Source organism: Polypterus senegalus, chromosome 1 (genome assembly GCF_016835505.1).
Source record: "Polypterus senegalus isolate Bchr_013 chromosome 1, ASM1683550v1, whole genome shotgun sequence".
NCBI classification, from domain to species: domain Eukaryota; kingdom Metazoa; phylum Chordata; class Cladistia; order Polypteriformes; family Polypteridae; genus Polypterus; species Polypterus senegalus.
In genome coordinates, this window is record NC_053154.1 from 154,294,444 (window position 1) to 154,315,280 (window position 20,837).

The following is a 20,837-nucleotide window of genomic DNA, read 5'->3' on the forward strand; positions in this document are numbered from 1 at the left end:
GTAGGAGTTCTGGATGATGTTTTTAGATTGGTGCAGAATTGGCTCAGACACAGGAAGCAGAGGGTGATAGTGTGAGGAACCTCATCAGAACTGGCTGATGTTAAGAGTGGTGTTCCACAGGGGTCAGTGCTAGGGCCGCTGCTATTTTTAATGTATATAAATGATTTAGTAAAAATGTTAGGTTTGAATACACAATGGGCAGTTGGAAAATCGAGAGTACACCTTATGAGAAGGATTTAGGAGTCATAGTAGACTTTAAGCTATCGACTTCCCGACAGTGTTCAGAAGCCGTTCAGAAGGCTAACAGAATGTTAGGATATATAGCACGATGTGTGGAATACAAGTCTAAGGAAGTTGTGCTCAACCTTTATAATGCACTGATGAGACCTCATCTTGAGTACTGTGTGCGGTTTTGGTCTCCAGGCTACAAAAAGGACATAGCAGCGCTAGAAAAGGTCCAGAGAAGACCGACTAGGCTACAGGGGTTGAATTATGAGGAATGATTAAAAGAGCTGAGCGTATACAGTTTAAGCCAAAGAAGATTAAGAGGTGACATGATTAAAGCATTTAAAATTATGAAAGGAATTAGCTCAGTGGATCGAGACTGTTATTGTAAAAGGAGTTCATCAAGAACACAGGGACACAGTTGGAAACTTGTTAAGGGTAAATTTCGCACAAAAATTAGGAAGTTTTTCTTGACACAAAGAATGATAGACACTTGGAATAAGCTTTGAAGTAGTGTGGTAGACAGTAAGACTTTAGGGACTTTCAAAATTCGACTTGATGTTTTCTTGGAAGAAATAAGTGGATAGGACTGGTGAGCTTTGTTGGGCTGAATGGCCTGTTCTCGTCTAGAGTGTTCTAATGTTCTAAAAGGTTCTGAACTATTTGAGTGGTTGTGAGCATAAAGAGTCATTTCTAGGCTCTGAATAGTTCTGGGAAATTCTCAGGATATCTCTGGCTTTTCTAAGACTTTTTCTTGTGGGTTCCATTCAGGGTTGCTGTTTTATTATCATCATAAAATATTTGCACACACACTATAGTCTGAACATATACCTGAATAACTAAAATCAAAGAAAATGAAAAAGAAAAAAGTTTGGACAGCCACATTGAGGTATTAGGCAGGCATATTGCTGGTTGGTATAAATGATCCGTGGTGGAGTCTTTAAAGATTTTAGAGCCGAACTCTGCCGTGCACCTCTCCCAGGCTGTCGGCTAGCGGATTGCTAGCGTTATGCACGCAGCTTCACCCAGCTCTTTAGATAACGAGCACTCGTGTCCCATACACCGCACGACTCCGAGTGTCTCGGCAATAATTGCTTAGATAGAATCTTAGCAATGATACAGCTCTGTCCTGTTGTATCTTTTTATTAACAGATAGCCAGTAAAACAAAGCTTAAAACTCATTGAATAGCCATGGTCAAGGTCATTTACAGAGCCATCTTTCTCATTGATGGTGACTATGTACATTTACACAACCCCAGACGGCGATAACCCAACCCACCCCATCGGTTGAGCACAAACACATACAACACTTACAACAGGAAAGACAATTACGTACTTAGTTAATTTTGACACAACAATAAGCTTTTACATAAATTCCCCACAAACTATTTACATAAATTACCCGTGAGGCGTCACTCCGCCAGCGCTTGCTGCCGGGTCGTTACACAGCCCCCACCCAAGAGGGTTAGTGTCCCCACAACCCTACTCCTCACAGACAAAATCGAGCAAGTGTCCTGGCCGGCGACGGACACGCTTCGGCCTGCCGGATGTGCCATTACTCGTGTCAGGCTCAGTCCTGAGACTGTCAATGTCTGTCTCGGCGCCGGGGGTGGAGGTTGGAGAGCCGCTTGTATTCTCGAGTCGTTCTTGTTCTGGGGCCAGTGGGTGGTATGGTGCCAACCGGTCCTTGTGCAGCACCACCCGTCTGCCCCGTCCAGGCATTCGGACTCGGAAAACTACCTCCGAAATTTTGTCCAAAATTGCTCCAGGCCCCTGCCAATGATGAGTTAATTTTGGAGACAGTCCCCGTTTCCGTTGCGGGCAAAATACCCACACTTTGTCCCCTGGTTTCAGCGTCGGGCCATGAGCCCGTGTGTCGTAAGCCCGTTTCTGGCGAGCTCCAGCTCCCTCCAAGGCCTCCCTGGCCAGTCGATGAACGTGTCCAGCCTCTTTTAACCGTCTAAAATAATCCATTTCGGGCCCACCAACAATCTCAGGCTCAGGGGGCGAGCCAAACACCAAATCCACTGGCGTGCGAAGTTCCCTCCCAAACCTGCTTCTGCTGAATAGTTAGTTGATGGAAATTACTGAGGGATAGTGTGTCATGATGAGGATGTGCTGCATTCTTCATAATGACACTCAGTTTTGTTTAAATTCTTTCATTTGCTAGTAACTGCATAGGGTCCAGATAGCATTCCTTGACTGAGCCTAGCTTTTTAATTTATTTGCTGATTTGGTGGGTCTCTCTCAAAGTGATATTACCAGCCCAGCACAACACAGCATAAAAAATCACCCTGGCCATCACAGAATTTTAGAACGTGTGAAGGACTTCACCACCCAAAAGAAAAGAAATGCAGTTTCCTAAGAGAAAAGAACCTCCCCTGCCCTTTCTTATATAGTTCCTCTGTGTACTGAGACCGGTCCGGCATGTCATTGACTTTGGCAACCAATTACTTATAGGAGTATATACTAAGTGTACACTCACCTAAAGGATTATTAGGAACATCATACTAATATGGTGTTTGACCCCCTTTAGCCTTCAGAACTGCCTTAATTCTACGTGGCATTGATTCAACAAGGTGCTGAAAGCATTCTTTAGAAATGTTGGCCCATATTGATAGGATAGCATCTTGCAGTTGATGGAGATTTGTGGGATGCACATCCAGGGCACGAAGCTCCCGTTCCACCACATCCCAAAGATGCTCTATTGGGTTGAGATCTGGTGACTGTGGGGGCCATTTTAGTACAGTGAACTCATTGTCATGTTCAAGAAACCAATTTGAAATGATTCGAGCTTTGTGACATGGTGCATTATCCTGCTGGAAGTAGCCATCAGAGGATGGGTACATGGTGGTCATGAAGGGATGGACATGGTCAGAAACAATGCTCAGGTAGCCCGTGGCATTTAAACAATGCCCATTTGGCACTAAGGGGCCTAAAGTGTGCCAAGAAAACATCCCCCACACCATTACACCACCACCACCACCAGCCTGCACAGTGGTAACAAGGCATGATGGATCCATGTTCTCATTCTGTTTACGCCAAATTCTGACTCTACCATTTGAATGTCTCAACAGAAATCGAGACTCATCAGACCAGGCAACATTTTTCCAGTCTTCAACTGTCCAATTTTGGTGAGCTCGTGCAAATTGTAGCCTCTTTTTCCTATTTGTAGTGGAGATGAACGGTACCCGGTGGGGTCTTCTGCTGTTGTAGCCCATCCTTCTCAAGGTTGTGCGTGTTGTGGCTTCACAAATGCTTTGCTGCATATCTTGGTTGTAACGAGTGGTTATTTCAGTCAAAGTTGCTCTTCTATCAGCTTGAATCAGTCGGCCCATTCTCCTCTGACCTCTAGCATCAACAAGGCATTTTCGCCCACAGGACTGCCGCATACTGAATGTTTTTCCCTTCTCACACCATTTGTAAACCCTAGAAATGGTTGTGCGTGAAAATCCCAGTAACTGAGCAGATTGTGAAATACTCAGACTGGCCCGTCTGGCACCAACAACCATGCCACGCTCAGAATTGCTTAATTCACCTTTCTTTCCCATTCTGACATTCAGTTTGGAATTCAGGAGATTGTCTTGACCAGGACCACACCCCTAAATGCATTGAAGCAACTGCCATGTGATTGGTTGATTAGATAATTGCATTAATGAGAAATTGAGCAGGTGTTCCTAATAATCCTTTAGGTGAGTGTATATCCACTTCTTGAGTAGTGACTAGACATAGAAACTCTTTGATGCGGAAAAATTCAATAATCAGTTCCTTGGTTTTGCTGTGTTTAGTTGCAGACAATTCTTTCTGCACCAAGAAACAGAAGTCTCCAACTGACTCCTATATCATTTCCCTTATCAGTACTCCCCATAAGTGTAGATTCTCATCAGAGAATTTTTGCTAGTGACATAATCTGGTGTTATATTAATATTCTGAGGTGTACAGAATGAAGAGAACAAGAGACAAGACCGCTCCTTGTGGTGCTCCAGTGTTGCTCACATCCATATCAGAAACACTGCCCATGAGCCTGCTAAACTGCCTGACAGTCCATTATCTACAATACTATGGGCTCATCCACCTGCGTATTTCTGAGCTTACCCCTTAGTAGAGGTTCCTACATGGTATTGATTGTACTGAATAAATCCAAAAACATAATCCTCACAGTGCTGCCAGCTTTGCCCAGGTCAGAATAAGCCTTGTGGAGGAGGTAGATAATTGCATCCTCCACTCTAAACTCTGCTCAAGATTAGTAAACTTCTTAGCATTTCATAATGCTAAAACTGTCAAGGGGTCAAATAATATTCAGTGTAGTTTTAAAGCATAAAACTCCATTAACTACCTGTAAGTGTGTCTGTGTGTAAATATAAAATATTTCGAAATGGAGAGAGATGGATGTGTAAATAAAAATAAAATGGAATGTTCAGGAAAAATATCTTCATATTTATACCTTTGCATATTCTTAGGTGTGTATTTACAAAGGTGATGGTATGTTTTGTTGGAGGGTATTTTGTATTATATTTCTAAATGTGTGCAACACTGTGGATTTATTGGAAGTGAATTGTAACAATGAATTGAATGAACTATTTCATTTTTTGACTTAAAATAGGCAATGAATTGATGTATGAAATAATATATTTTATTCATCTCTTTAGGTCAATTACACGAACAGTAGTAAACTCGGAACTCAGAAAAGAAATAGAAGAAAACCAAAAGGTAAAAATTAATGCACTTAGGGTTAAGTTTTATTATGTGTTCTTTTACACGCCAAATTTCCAACGGTGTCAAATATTGATTAACTGATGGGTCTATCTATTTATCTAGACTTTTTTTTTATAGATAATGTACATACATTTGTGCATATGTCTTTTAACATTATGACCAATACATTTCCCCTGAGCATGGGAGAGGCGCTATTTAAATAAAATGTATTATTTTCTTTATGGTATTTTTTTTTTTTTGTCTAGAAAAAATCTCTAAAAAATAAAGGCTCTGTTTGATTTAGAGTTAATTCCCCCTACCCTGAGAAATTAGATTTTGGCACCTCTTGAAAGTAAAATGACATTCTTTCCATTATGATACTAACAGAAAAAATTAGTTAAATGTACATTTAAAATATTTATTTACAAAGGTTATCTAAAATGTTCCATACCGGGACCCATCTCTCGAACTAGGCCTCTAGGTAGTATATACTGGCAAGCTGGTAATGACTGAGTAACCCAGATGTTCTCTAAGCTTGATCCAATAAAGCAACAGTGATCAAACACGATGAAGGATGGCAGACCCAGTGTGATGTTGTGGATGCATGATAGTCATGTGCAGGACACACATCCTGCCTAAGGTATCATTTCAAGATCAGGATGGTGCAAGTTTATTAGAATGACTAGGCTTGTGTTATAATGTACAAGCTATTGGATATTAAGCCACAAGATAACCATTAAAATCCCTTAACCCGCCTCTGTTTGTCTGGGGTGGGAAGATAAGGAATTAAATGCATCACTTACATTTGCATAGAGAGAGTTTATAATTGACATCTGTCTTTGTCGGTTTTATCTTTATTTACATTTTTTTTCATCTAATTCATTGTCAAATTATAAAATTGATAATGCAGTGATCCCTCGCTATATCGCGCTTCGACTTTCGCGGCTTCACTCCATTGCGGATTTTAAATGTAAGCATATCTAAATATATATCGCTGATTTTTCGCTGGTTCGCGGATTTCTGCGGACAGTGGGTCTTTTAATTTAAAGTACATGCTTCCTCAGTTTGTTTGCCCAGTTGATTTCATACAAGGGACGCTATTGGCGGATGGCTTAGAAGCTACCCAATCAGAACATGTATTACGTATTAACTTAAACTCCTCAATGATATACGATGTGCTTCCTGAGCGGTGCTTGATTGTTTGCTTTTCTCTGTCTCTCTCACTCTCTCTGACATGCTCTGTGCCTTACGGAGGGGGTGTGAGCAGAGGGGCTGTTTGCACAGAGGCTGTTTGCCTAGAAGATATGGACGCTACTCTAAAAAATGCTGAAAGACTACCTTCACATTGCTCCCTCCTTTGCGGCTGCTTTATCGCGGTGCGCATACTTAAAAGCCCAACAGCACGTATTGATTTTTTGATTGTTTGCTTTTCTGTCACTCTTTCTCTCTCTGACATTCTCTGCTCCTGACGGCGTTCCTTTGAAGAGAAGATATGTTTGCATTCTTTTAATTGTGAGAAAGAACTGCCATCTCTGCCTTGTCATGGAGCACAGTTTAAACTTTATTTGAAACGTTATTTCATGTCTAGAGGGCTCTAATAATGTTAACAGTGTTGGAGAGTTGATAAGGGCTTAAAATATATAAAAATAACCATACAAACATATGGTTTCTACTTTGCGGATTTTCACCTATCGCGGGGGGTTCTGGAACCCAACCCCCGCGATCGAGGAGGGATTACTGTACTTAATACAGGGTGAGCCACATTTCAAACGTTTATTCTACTAAAACGCTACAAGATGAAATAAATTTAATTATGACGAAAGAAAGGGTATACAAAATAGATTTAGCGATAAACTCTTCAAGAAAATTTCTGATCGCTCGCAGGACTTGTTCAGCCATTTCAAGGAGAATAGCGTTGATTTTGAGGCGAATAACGTCCTTGAGGGCTTCAAGGTTTTGAGGTTGGTGTGTGTATACCTTCAACTTGAGTTAGCCCCACAAGAATAATTGCACGGAGCAAGATCAGGCAAAGATGAAGGCCAGCCCAAATCGGCGCACAGGGAGATCAGCTTCTCCGGATACATCTCCTTCGAAACTTGCGTGGATCTCCGTGCCGTATGAGCTGTTGAAACCAGTCATTCACCATATCAATTTATTCTAGCTGGGGCCACAAAAAGTTTTCTAGCATTTCAATGTAACATTCTGAAGTGACGGTGACCATTTCTCCCCCCTCCTCAAAAAAGTAAGGGCCTACAATGGCAAATTCTGCAACGGCGCACCAAACTGTAACATGCTCACTGTGCAGGGGTCTCTGATGAAGTTGACAAGGGTTGGTTTCAGCCCAGTAGTAAACATTTTGCTTATTTATGCCACCATTCAAATGGAAATGTGCCTCGTCACTGCACATGACATATCTCAGTGAACGGTTTGCAGAATGTTCGCGCACAACTCTCTACAGCTCTCCCAGTCTCTCTCAGTGAGTTCCTGCACTACCATCATTTTGTATGGATGTAAATTAAGGTCCTCATGCAAAATCCTCCTCAAAGACCAGTTGTAAATGCTTAAGTTAGAAGCGTGCTTGCGTGCTGAACGTCTGTTCAGTATTGTACCTGTCTGTCTAAATTTAGACACCCTCTGAAGAACTGGTTTCTGATTTGGGATGTCGCCATTAGGAGGAATGCTGAAGTGCATTCAGAAGGTGCATTCGGCTGCCTCTACCTCGCACAATGACATTGAGAAATGTGGTACTTCATTTTGGCTTATCCTGTACTTAATGAAACTATAAATGCTTGGTATGCACAATGTTTATTAGTATAATATACTGATGAAAGAAATGTTATATATTTGCTTTAAATTGGCTAGAAAGCTTATAAACATTTTTGAGCTGTCTTGTGAATCATCCTTTACTGCAAGTAGGAACAGAATCTCTTGTATTTTTTCTGTGAACATTAAAGTAATACATTGTCAAACAACACAAAAAAGTTAATCAATCAACAACACCTGATTAGCTTCCAACACTTCTCTTACACTATAAAACTACTCAGTATTTCTTCAATATTACTTCCACATACAATTGTGCAATATGTATTGTCTACAGTTATATCTTAATTATTGTTTCAATCGTGTGGGAGCTGAAATTATGTCACACACTTTACAAAAAACAAAAACACATGCATAGCCGTTCACGGTCAAAACAACACAAGTATGGAGCTGCGTAGATTTTTTTTTTTTTGACACCTATTCGAAAGAATTATGTAATTTTTATTTCCGTAAGAAGCATATATCTGTTGGGCAAGTTTGGCTAGGGAAACAAATGTCTTTTTTTTCTTTCTTTATTTAAAACACTTGCACAAATCCCCAATCTTTCCCGTCATGACTTGTTTATAAAGTATGTACAATGATGACAACAATGTTAAAGCAATGATGAAGTGCCTGCCTGTAAATCCCAATCGTTCTGTTCAAACTGATGCATACATCTGAACCAACCATTATTTGGTAAAAAAGAAAAAGTCTTTTGGCAACTATTCCAAAAGCACAATAATTAAGAAAAGGCGAGTCTCTGCACACTGTCATTGAAAAAGAGATCAAGAGCTACTTGATGATACCTGAGATGGACAGTGGTGTAAAATATAAGAAGTACATTTCCCTAAATAGGGTAAACTTGCAAAAAAGTTCCTGTGCATCCCCTGCCTCAAGCAGCCTGTCTGAGTGGGCTTTCAGCACTGGATGAAATGTTGTAACGTGTCACCGTGTTACTCTGAGGCCAAATGATGTGGATAGACTTGCTGTTTCTTTCATATAACTCAGTAGTATTTTGCAATTGTTTTATTTTTTCTGATATTTTGTGCAGTATTGGACAGAACTTGAAGTTAGTAATTTGCTTTAAAATGTTATGTTGGGATTTTTTTTATATTTTTGTGTAATATATGACAGAACTTGTTTACAAATGGTATAGTTTTTTTTTTGCCTGTGCAGTATTTGACAGAACTTTGAATTTGTACACAATAATACAGCATGATAGATTTTTGTTCTTGCTTGTATGTTGCACAATTCATCTTGTAGCAGAGCAGTTTATTTTTATTCAGACTAATGTTCATGCCCTGTAGTTCAATTATGATTAGTATTTTATTGCCTTTTGGATTTGTATCTGTTTTATCTTGGTAGAGTAATATATAAATTGCTCTACTTACCCCTATAGTATTATTAATATGTAGCCTTAGAAACCCTAATCTCACAGACTTAGTACTGTATATAACTTATCCCCACCTTCCCTTCTATATCTATAACCTCAGGCAATTAGATGTAGTAAAAAGACAAGCAGGAGTTAAGTTACATATAAAATAATGTATTATTGATAATATTCATAAATAATAACAAAATGCAAAATACATTTGAATATTGGCAACCATACAACCTGATAAAATGGTGATGTGTAATTCAGGTGGCGCACAGACTTGTAGTTACTTAATGTCTCTAGTTAAAGCATCGTTGGTGCTCAGCTTTTAGCCACATGTCTGTTCAATATGGCTGCTGAGCTGTACTCTTCATTGTGTTGTCTTCATCATCACAGGTTAGCATGAGAGATGCTTCTTCATCATATGTTGGTTAGCAAGAGAGAATGTGGTTGAGCAAGCAAATTTATAGGTTTTCTCTCCAACACCTCCAGCCAATCCAGATAGCCATATCTCAGACCAATGGGAGAAATAGTACATTTTAACACCTGCAACCCCCCAAGACCATATGTTAAGCTAACCTGGCTTTGTGTGGGGGATTAATTAATATCGAATAAGAGTAAGGTCCAATGGCCAGGGGGGACAGAAAAAACAAAAAAAAACTCCAGACGGCTGGAGAAAAAATAAAATCTGTAGGGATTCCAGACCATGGGACCGCCCAGTCCCCTCTGGGCATTCTACCTAACATAAATGAAACAGTCCTCTTTGGATTTAGGGTTCTCACGGAAGGGCTTGATGATGATGGTCATGTAGACTTCTGCCTTTTAATCCATCCATCATGAAGCTTTGAGTAGGTGGAGGTGTGGCGCAGGTCACCACCACAAAGAAACAGGAAAAAGAAACAGAAAAAGAGAGTAGGGGTCAGTACGGATTTTAGAGCCACCATGAGTAGTTATTATGAGGAAATTGAACATACAGAGTATCGGGATTAAGTTAAATTGAAGTTATAAAAAGGCCATGTTAAAGTAATTTGTTTTCAGCAGTGTTTTAAACTGCTCTACTGTATTAGCCTGGCGAATTCCTATTGGCAGGCTATTCCAGATTTTAGGTGCATAGCAGCAGAAGGCCGCCTCACCACTTCTTTTAAGTTTTGTTCTTGGAATTCTAAGGAGACAGTCATTTGAGGATCTGAGGTTACGATTTGGAATATAAGGTGTCAGACATTCCGATATATAAGATGGGGCGAGATTATTTAAGGCTCAAAGTCCCAGAAATATAGAGATATAATAATTTATTATAGAGAGAATTTTTTGCCAATATTGCATACTCCTACTTCTACACTAACAAATTATACGCCTTACAAGAATGGCAGTAGATTGAAATTTCAATGTGCTGCCTTGTAAATGTTACGTCCACGGATAATGCGAATGATGCTAGCTTTGCATTCCTTTTTGTCAGGTAAGCAACTGCAGATCTTCATTTTGGATAGCGTGTTTGGATGTGTGAATTCAGCTTGGTCATGAGCAGAATGCTTTCTAGCATATATAAGCACTCCAGCATATGATGTGTGGGGAATGTGTCACAGTGTTTACAGGAGAGAAGATACTGTTTCTTTTTCAAGCTTCTCCAAAAACTACTCACACCAGTTCCCTTTGTTTGTGTTTCATTTATGATACAGCTTACTCCATATCACAAAGGAGTTGTAGATGGAGATATCAGTAATAATGTAGAATGTGGTGAAGGGCTATATGTGCCCATGACTTTGTTGAGATTCTTCTCGACATGTTAGCTTGCATTGTAGTCCTAGGTGTATCATGTCAATGATTATATTCTAATTGGCCTACAGAAAGATGTGCTGGAAATTTGAATCAATTCTTGATGCATATGAAGTAGCCACTTGGAGTCATCTGTATGACATTTTCTGCTGTTTTCCAGCTCTCTTTCATACTGTGCTTAGAATCAGACAATAACACCATTTTTGAATGTAAATGTCTGTCTTGCACCTGATCCCTTTTCTCACCACTGTGTTCACAATAATCACCGTTTTTCTCCAAGCTGTCCTTTTGTTTGGATATTTTTTGATATATATTGTCTTCTGGCTCCACGTCAGTATCTTCATGAGGTAGTACAGTATGTCAGTGAACTGTTTGTGCAGAAACAACATCACTGTGGCTGTGGCATATTGGTTATAAATAGTAATGTGAACACATGTAGATATGGTTCATTTACAGTTGTATGACTCCACCCTCTGTATATGTTGTGAGTTTTAAATTGATGGGACTTGTATTGTTTTGTCTGAGTGTGGTTTATATTCTTTGTGTCAATCTGATGAGTCATGAACAGTGCTTGGCAGGCAATATGGCTTCTACTATGTGGAGTCGATTAGCACTTTAGATAGGTACAACTGTATTTGTCCCCAGGCGAAAATTGTCTCTTTTCAGAAACTGTTTAAAAAAAATAAATAAATACATATTTAGGTAAATGAATAAATATATACACACGCTTTGGTCTGAACACATACTAGAATGACTATAAAGCAAGAAAATTAAAAGGAAAAGAAAAGTTCTGCCTTGGTTGTCACAATTGCAGTGAGGCTTTTTGTTGTTGGTATAAAGGAGCCCTAGTAGTGTTCCTTGACACACTTCTGCTGAATAATTTGTTGGCTGAAAGTATTTAGGGTTAGTGTGCCAGAGACAGGATGTGAAGCATTGCTCATAATGGCACTCAGTTTTGTTTTAATTTTCATCTTTACTGCTACCTCCAGGGAGTCCAGAACGCATCCTGTAAGTGAGCTTGCCCTTTTAATTACCTTGTTGATTCGGTGGGCCTCTCTCAAGTTGATTTTTTCAGCCCAGTACACCTTAACATAGATAATTACACTGGCCATCACAGAGTTACAGAAGATGTGAAGGATCTTAAAGGAACACAACCTCCTAAGGAAAAAGAGCCTACACGGGTCTTTCTTTGTGTTCCAAGACCAGTTCAACCTGTCATTATTGTGGACCCTCAAGTACTTGTATGAGTCGACCATCTCTACATCCACTCCTTGAATTGTGACCAGACATAGAAGCTGATTGGTGCGGCAAAAGTCAAAACCTTGGTTTTGCAGATGTTCAGATTCATGCAGTTCTGTTTGCACCAAGTAACAAACTTTTCCCATCCAAAATTTTTTTTTTTTTTTTGAAAGCTTTCACATTTAGACATGCAAGGCACACTTTTACTGCCTCTTTTCTTGACTTTCATTTGGTTAATGCAACTAGGTTAAAACTTGCACTAAACAAGAGTATTTGTACAAAAACATGTGACATGTCTATATTAATATGAAATTTGGTAACATTTACATATTTTTGTAAATTTTGGGAGACTTGAAGAAAACTGATTACAGTTCAGGTTGAAAAGCTTACATTTTGAGTGTGTTTAATGCCACTGTAGTTAAAAATGGAAGAGATTTATCCATAACAGTCTGTAAGGCCGATGCATACTTCAGGGGACACTCCTGCTACGCAAGCATTTTACTGTTTATACTTCCGTGCGTACTTTACGTAAATCTGGAGGAATCCAGCACGTGGCAGTGCGAGATATTATCACTGTGAGAACAGGTTCGGCTTCTCTGTGTTGTGAATTGCCTGCAACAGCCATTAAGTTCAGAAGACACCTTACCGCAATATCTCTAAAAAAGATGTTTAATGATTAAATCCATCAATCCAGGGATGTGTCCATTCAAGCAAGAATTGGGCATGAGGCAGATTAATGATTAAATCCATCAATCCAGGGATGTGTCCATTCAAGCAAGAATTGGGCATGAGGCAGAAACAATCCCTGGACGTGGCACCAGCTCATCGCAAGGTGAATACAAGCACTCACGTCATTTTAGTGTCACCAAATCTGCATATCTTTGGAAGGAAACCGAAACACACTGTGAAATCTAGCAGGAAACATGCAAACTCCAGGCAGAGAATAACAGTGACATGACTTCCCAGCGAGACAGCAGCACTACTGCTCCCCTCTGTTTCATCCCCATGTATGTAATTATTAACAGTATTTATTATTTAAACAAAATGAACGATTTATCTGTAAAATGTAACATATATACTTTAATGCATTTCATCATGAAAGTGATATCAAGTATAAATCTAAGGATTCTTAAATGTGCAGAGAGCTGAAATATCATAAATTTAATGTGTTCAGTGTGGCAATCTATTGCCGTTTGCCGCTGCTATCAGGTCTGGAGGAAGCCACAGGAAAAAAAAAGGCAGCACAAAAGATGGTGTGAGACTTTTAAAATGAATCGTGTCATTACGATTGTGAATATGCGACGCTTGAGTATAAAAGCACCATGAATGCATTTGTATGTCGCCATTTTGCTTCACCACATCGAACCATTCATCTAATATCGAAGAAGGCACATTCATAACGTAGGATCCGCATAAAGGCTTTCTGTCACATGTAGATAGTAAACAGAAACTCTGATGTCACATTCCAACTTTTATGAAACTGCACCCCCTGACTTTTTGCTTGTACAGCAACTCGCACACATGTCGCGTTCATTTCTGAGGACCTGCAATGAGGACTCGTCAAATTAAACGCTGGGAATGTGTGGCAGCCATGATGCGTGCCCATACACGTTCTGAACATGAAGTATAAATGAGCCCTAAGGGTTGCTCTTCCTACAAAGAGTTATATCTCAAAAATGTAAGAGTCAAAGTATGCATGTTTTGTTTATTAACATATAAAGTAAGAATATTCATTTTTTTATTCTAATTTATTTTATTGATATTTTGCTTTTCAGTACTTTAAAGGAACTTTAGGCCTGCAGCCTGGAGACTCTGGACTTTTTATCAATGGTCTTCATATCGACTTGGAAGTTCAAGATATCTTTAGGTAAGTTGGGGAAAAGAATACTTTTTTCAAAGAATATTGTGTAATTTTAGTATGTAGTATCAACAAAAGTGCAGCTGTTCCAAATTAGGAGACAATGCCTTACAAAAATGTTCATCCTATGCGAGTAATTTCATGTATGAATTAATTACAAATAATTGGTTTATCTTAACTTCTGAAGTCAGTTGAATTGAGATTCAGTAGTTATAAACTGGACAGAAGTTTCTGCACATTAAAGTAAAAGATCAGAAATGCAAAATGCTATTCCCTAAAATATTGTTCAAGCATAGATAAAGAAACACGGTGGTCAGATATGTTTTTCATTATCGTCTGGATGTAGAAAAACTGAAAGCTTAAGCATCCATTGCAATTAGTTCATGTTATTAAACTTTATGAACAAGTACAGGTTTTAAGATTATTAAAAGTACTGTATATATTTACTAGGATGGACATGTAACTTTTGAAAATATTTTTTGGTTTACATAAAAATTTTGCTTTTCAGAAGTAATTAAATTGAATCCATCTTGTGTTTAAAGAAATCCATATCACTTCTACGTAAAACAAAGCAACGTGTATGAAATGGTCCAGTGACAAAATGGCATCTATAAGATAATCATGTTGATCCATTAAAAGGTTTAGTCTTAGTGCTGTGTCTAGTGGTGTAACTAGACTTGAGTGGTTCAAAAAGGCAGTTCTATTGTATGTGTAGCTTCAGTCATTCTGCCATAACACTTACAAAGACTATAGACCTAAATTTTATAATTTTCTTTTATTACTTTTCATTATACAGTACATTTTTAGTCATCATCCTAATCCACAGTAAGTGCTTAAGTTTCACCTATTGGCCACTTGTGACTCTATTTTAAAAAAGTGAGTAACACATAAGACAAATCAATTCAACCACTGAAGTAAGTGTGTAGACTCTTTTCTGAATCAAAATACTTTGATAAACCTCCTTAGCATTAGACCCAAGCGTTGGTCGGCTAGGAAAACCATGCTAAAAGTGTTAGTCCAAAATGTCACTCTTGGAACTGTACAAATGCGTCTGGTGTAATCGTTAGCACCGAGAATCACTCAGGCTGTAAAAGTGCTGTTAGTGCTGCTGTTCCTTGGAAAAAATATGTCTAAGTGCAGGTTTTTACTAATATGAAATATCTACACTTTACCAACAGTGATGATTTTGGTGAGAATACCCATCCAGCACCCTAACTGAAGAAAATTTGCAAGATATGCCAGGCTATTGTAGCAAACTTTCAGAGCATTTACAATACATTCCAGACCGTGATGTTGGTATCGATGAAAGCCTCATGAGGCAGTCTGTCATGGATATGGTACATTGCGTCAAAAAGAGCAAGATTTGGCATAAAGTTTTACAAGCTTTTTGCATCTTAAACAGGATACATTTGGAATTCGGTTCTGTACACATTGAAAGGGACAATGTTTGATCTAAAATACAATCACTATGGCGTTACTATGTCATCGGTGCTGACGTTGATAGATGTTCTGCAGGATCAAGGTTACTGTGGACAATTTTAATACTTTGCCAGAGTTATTTGTCATCTTGCTGCAAAGTAATACTAATGCATATGGATCAGTGTGTCCCAACTGTCGTGGCATGCTAGTAGACTGGCAGAGCTAAATTACAGTGATGTGCGCTAATAGATTGGCAAAGGGTAAAGTGCTTGCGCTGAAATGGAAAGACAAGAAAGATGTTTGTCGTCTTAGCAGTGTACATAATGCAGCTACGGTCACTGTACAGACAAAAGGCAACAGGAAGGTTATGAAGCCTTGTCCTATGGTCGACTACAATAGCATGATGGGCAGTGTAGATTGTGCAGATCAAGAATTGACTTTTTATCCTGTTTGGTGAAGGCAACAAAAGAAATAATACAAAAATATACAGTATTTGGTCATCTGGTAGAGTAGTGCATTTGGAATGCATTTGTAGTATACAAGCATAAAGCTGGCAAAACTGTGTCTCATGCAAACTTTACATGCCAGCTTATAGAACAAATCATCGCCACACATCCACCGTCCACACTACTGTTAACACTATGCAATCGACCCAGCACATCTCCAGAGCATATTATTGGTAGACATTTTATTGATTACTAGTAAAATACCCGTGCTTCGCAGCAGAGAAGTGTGTTAAAGAAGTTATGAAAAAGAAAAGGAAACATTTTAAAAATAACGTAACATTTGCTTTTTATTTGTTTACATAAGCACAGTCCTTCACCAGCAATTATTTAATGTTAGCTCAGACCCGGCACTTAAAAGTTTCTGTCGCACTTTTGCCGAGTTTGTGTCAAACACTATTCTATCCCTGACCATCTCATTTTCGTTTGCATAAGCACAGTCCTTCACCAGCAATTTTAACTTAGTTACAAAGTGATCAAAAGTCTCGTTTATACCCCGCGTCCTCTCAGTAAACTTGTATCTCGCAAATATCGAATTTGTCTTAGGCATGACAAACGCCAGTGGCAGCGTGTCTATGAACTTAACTTAAAGTTAAGCTTTACACCTTTTCTTTCCTATTCGTTTGTATAAGCACAGTGCTTCACCCGCAAGTTTAACTCCGTTACAGCAATTTTAACTCCGTTACAAAGTGATCCAAAGTCTCGTTTACCTCGTGTGTTCTCATTAAACTTGTATCTCGTGAATATCGTATTCGTCTTAGGCATGACAAACGCCAGTGGCAGCGTGTCTATAAACTTAATTTAAACTTACGGTTTACACTGTGCTTTGTTTCCGCAGTAGCTGCACTTATGAATATGCTTGTATGCGTAACTCGCTTCATATTTTTTTGCTGCCTTCTCAATTGTGTAATACGTTTTTTGTTCAGCGCTCATTGGAGCTCTTCCTTGTTCTCTACGTACTGTGTTCAAAGTCCGTTCACGTGAGCCGCTCTCTTGTGTGATCTTGCGATGTCCACGGCTTTATTTAATGTTGGCTAAGACCCGGCACTTAAGTTTCTCTCGCACATTTGCGGAGTTTGTGCCAAACACTAGACCATCTCATCTTCGTTTGCATAAGTACAGTCCTTCACCCGCAAATATTTACCTTATATGGGCAGGCACTCAGTTACGTGGGAGGTGTGATGATGCGGGACGCAACTCCGCCTCACACGGCGACCGAGCTGAAGGCTGTGGCCATATATATGGTCGAAAGTAGGTTCCAGTTATGACCGTTACGCGTAGAATTTCGAAATGAAACCTGCCTAACTTTTGTAAGTAAGCTGTAAGGAATGAGCCTGCCAAATTTCAGCCTTCCACCTATACAGGAAGTTGGAGAGTTGGAGAATTAGTAGTGAGTGAGTGAGTCAGTCAGTCAGTCAGTCAGTGCTTTTTCTTGTATTAGTATAGATATACCTCCAACAGATAAAAAACAGAATCCAGCTCATACATGTGCAGTGTGCTGTTCAAAAACTGATGATAAAACTGGAAAGAAAATCCGAAATGAAACATGCTGTTATCATATAGACTGTGACGTTGGATTGTATCTTTCACTGTGCTTTAACATTTACCACACATAGGACTAATTTTGAGATTATATAGTGTTATGCCATCATTAGTAGTAGTATTATTACTGTTATTTTATTATTGTTAATTTCATATTATTTTATTCATCATTACTATTATTATTTGTATCATTATTATACTTTTGAGATTTAATAAAAATGTAATTTTTCATGCCAGAAAAACAATGTTCTTTTGGAATAAAACGCAATGCTAATGAAGTTAATGACTATTAGTGGAAAACAATTAATGTTACCACAACCTCATTGAAGGAATTCCTGTAGATTCCATTTATGTTACAAAACAAGCAAACCATAAGCAGTAATTGGATAGTTTCATAAACCTTTAGGAAAAAGGGAATGAAAATAAAAGAGGCAGTGGGTTTAACTTGGTTTTACATGGTTTCTTTATTTGGTGGGAAAATGGTATAGTTTCAGGAAAATTGCTCACCACATTTATTTGTGTTTTCTTCTGTTAACATAATAGTATGCATATGATCACTTTTATCTGGAGTGTGTGATGAGGTCAACTAGTCAGAATTTTATTATGCCCATTTTTGATGTCTACAAAGATTGAATTTATTTGGAGTGTAGCACAGGTCAGAAACAATTATTTAGTATTGAAATTTTGCAAAATAGGCCATAAACAAGCAAAGATGTGTTTCACTTGAAGCTGAACTATCATTCAAGAATATAAATCAAAATTTTAAGCCATCAAAGTTTTATTACAGGCAAAGCTTGGCTTAAACAAAGAACTGTCTTAAACTAGGATCTCTGTAGTTTTAATACATAATCCATTTTCATCAAATGTCTGCATGTCTGTTAGTTCTGTGGAAGAATGCTTGTAATGGGTAATTCTTTAGTTTGGAATGTTAGATTTTCAAACTTTAATAACCTAGTATTTGATGTAGCAGTTTAACATTTTAATAGTTAAATCATTTTTAAATAGTTCTTTTAAGCTGACCTGGTAGTATTGCTTGGTAATTCTTGTCAATATTTTTATACCTTTTCTTATGAAATAGTCTATTACTCTGTTTGGAGTTATTCTCTTGAGTACACCATTCTGAGTTTATTAACGAATACAAATTTGAAGTTTCCATGTATATACAGCTTCTCTTACAAGGTTTCTTTCCTTCTTTACAGTATTTTTGATGTTTTGCGAAGTGAAGCCCACGTAATGGAAGGCCTGCGTAGTTTATTGATAGAAACATCATTTATTCATGACATATTGAAACTCAATGTACAGCCTTCAGATGCAGACTATGCTGTGGATATCCGGAACTCAGCAATTTATGTGAGTGTCTTCTTTGGGTTTAGTTTTTATAGGTTTGGGAATCGATTAAAAAAAAAAAATTAACTAAACAATTGCATAATTGTATGTAAGTAATTGTGGTTAATGGCATGTAACATTAAAACATGTAATCTTAAAATAAGTACTTAAATCATGAAGCAGATACGCACTGAATCACAAGAATAATGTAGAATTAACACAAAGGAATTAAAAAAAAATGTTAACGGGATAGCTTAAACAATGAACTTAAATCAGAACTTTTAACAAAAAACTACTTAAGCAAGTACATTCTGAATTTGAATGCCTTCCTAAAAACTAAATTGTAAAGAAGGCAATAAGAAAGTGAGTCCAATATACAATAATTAAAACAAAAAAATATTGTGTTAATTCTGAAATTGGCATAGTCAATAAAAGATGTGTCAAATTAAAACTAAACAATCAAATCGACTGTATATTTTGAATGCACTGCTCTAGACTGATTTAATTGAAGTATAAGCAGAAGGAGGTGTTTCATCTCGCTGGGCTCCCTGGATATCATCAACAGGAGTTGCAGCGCATGGTTTAATGGCAACTCTGGTCTGTACCGGGAACTGAGAAGGACGGCTGCGAGGGTTCTGAGGACAGATAAAGATGCGTTAGTTAGAGGAATCTGTGAGCAAGTGACGCACCATCTGTGGTCTAGCGACCCACATCCTGCTTATAGAGGAATTATAGCATTACACACATCTGAATCTGTTCCTCGGAGAGTTGCAGTCAGGGCAGCTGATGGAATGGTCCTTATGGATGACACTGCAGTTGTGGCCTGCTGGGCTGGCTACTTTGAGCAGTTGTTCAAAGCTGATCCTCTGGCTAGGATGTTGGATATCTCAGGGTCCACGGTTCTTGAGGCTGATCCTCCAATTTGCTGTGAACCACCCAATCTCACTGAGATTTCACAGGTGGTGAGCCAGCTGAAGTGGGGAAAGGCTGCAGGGATCTGTGGTATCCGGGGTGAACTTCTCCAGGCTGGTGGTAAGACTGGCCTCCTGGCATTGCAAGCAATCTTTGCTTCCATTTGGGAGACTGGCATCATCATAACTGACTGGAAAACGGGACTTGTCGTCCCTATCTGGAAATGGAAGGGTGATTGCCTAGATTGCAGCAACTTCAGGGGGATAACACTGCTCTCGGTGCTGGGTAAGGTCCTTGCTAGGGTCGTCCTCAATAGGATCCGTAATCACTTGCTCACCTACCAGCGACTGGAACAGTCTGGTTTTACGCCTAAGAGTTCTACAATCGACCACATCCTGGCACTGAGGGCTCTCATTGAGAGCAAACGCGAATATCGTCAGAGTTTCTTTGCAGCCTTTGTCAATTTTTGCAAAGTGTTTGACTCCGTTGATCGAACTGTCCTGTGGGACATCCTGAGGGTTTACGGGATCCCCTCGAGGTTGCTGGATATCATGGCTGGCCTGTACACTGGTTCTGTGAGTACTGTGCAGAGTGGAGGCAGGACCTCTGAATTTTTCCCAGTTGATTCTGGGGTCCGTCAGGGGTGTGTTCTTGCTCCTACTCTGTTCAATGCTTGTATGGACTGGCGTTGGGCAAGGTCGTGGGGTCCAGCAGCTGTAGGGCATCTGTTGGTGAAGAAATATTCATGGATCTTGACTTTGCTGACGATGCTGTGATCTTCATGGAGTCAATGGAGGCTCTGATCGGGGCGCTTGAGAGACTTAGTGAGGAGTCTGAGTGTCTGGGCTTGCAAGTGTCCTGGATAAAAACCGAGATCCAGGCCTTTAATGACCTCTTGGGCACAGCTATCAGCAGTGTGTCTGTTTGCAGAGAGTGTGTTGACCTTGTTGAGAGGTTTACTTACCTTTACATTACAGTTTATTTTTGTATAGCCCAAAATCACACAGGAAGTGCCGCAATGGGCTTTAACTGGCCCTGCCTTTTACAGCCCCAGCCTTGACTCTGAGAGAGACAAGGAAAAACTCCCAATAAAACCTTGTAGGGAAAAATGGAAGAAACCTCGGGAAAGGCAGTTCAAAGAAAGACCCCTTTCCAGGTAGGTTGGGCATGC

At 39.1% G+C, this 20,837-nt stretch overlaps 1 protein-coding gene across 2 annotated transcripts in view; it reads left to right on the forward strand.

Moving 5' to 3' along the window:
* uggt1 (UDP-glucose glycoprotein glucosyltransferase 1) overlaps positions 1-20,837 on the forward strand; it is a 237,291-nt gene that overhangs the window by 91,126 nt on the left and 125,328 nt on the right. For both annotated transcript variants that reach the window (XM_039760741.1, XM_039760749.1), the window contains exons 11-13: positions 4,875-4,935; positions 13,882-13,973; positions 18,628-18,778. In XM_039760741.1, the coding sequence (XP_039616675.1) occupies positions 4,875-4,935; positions 13,882-13,973; positions 18,628-18,778 (304 nt within the window). The remainder of the gene's footprint in view (positions 1-4,874; positions 4,936-13,881; positions 13,974-18,627; positions 18,779-20,837) is intronic.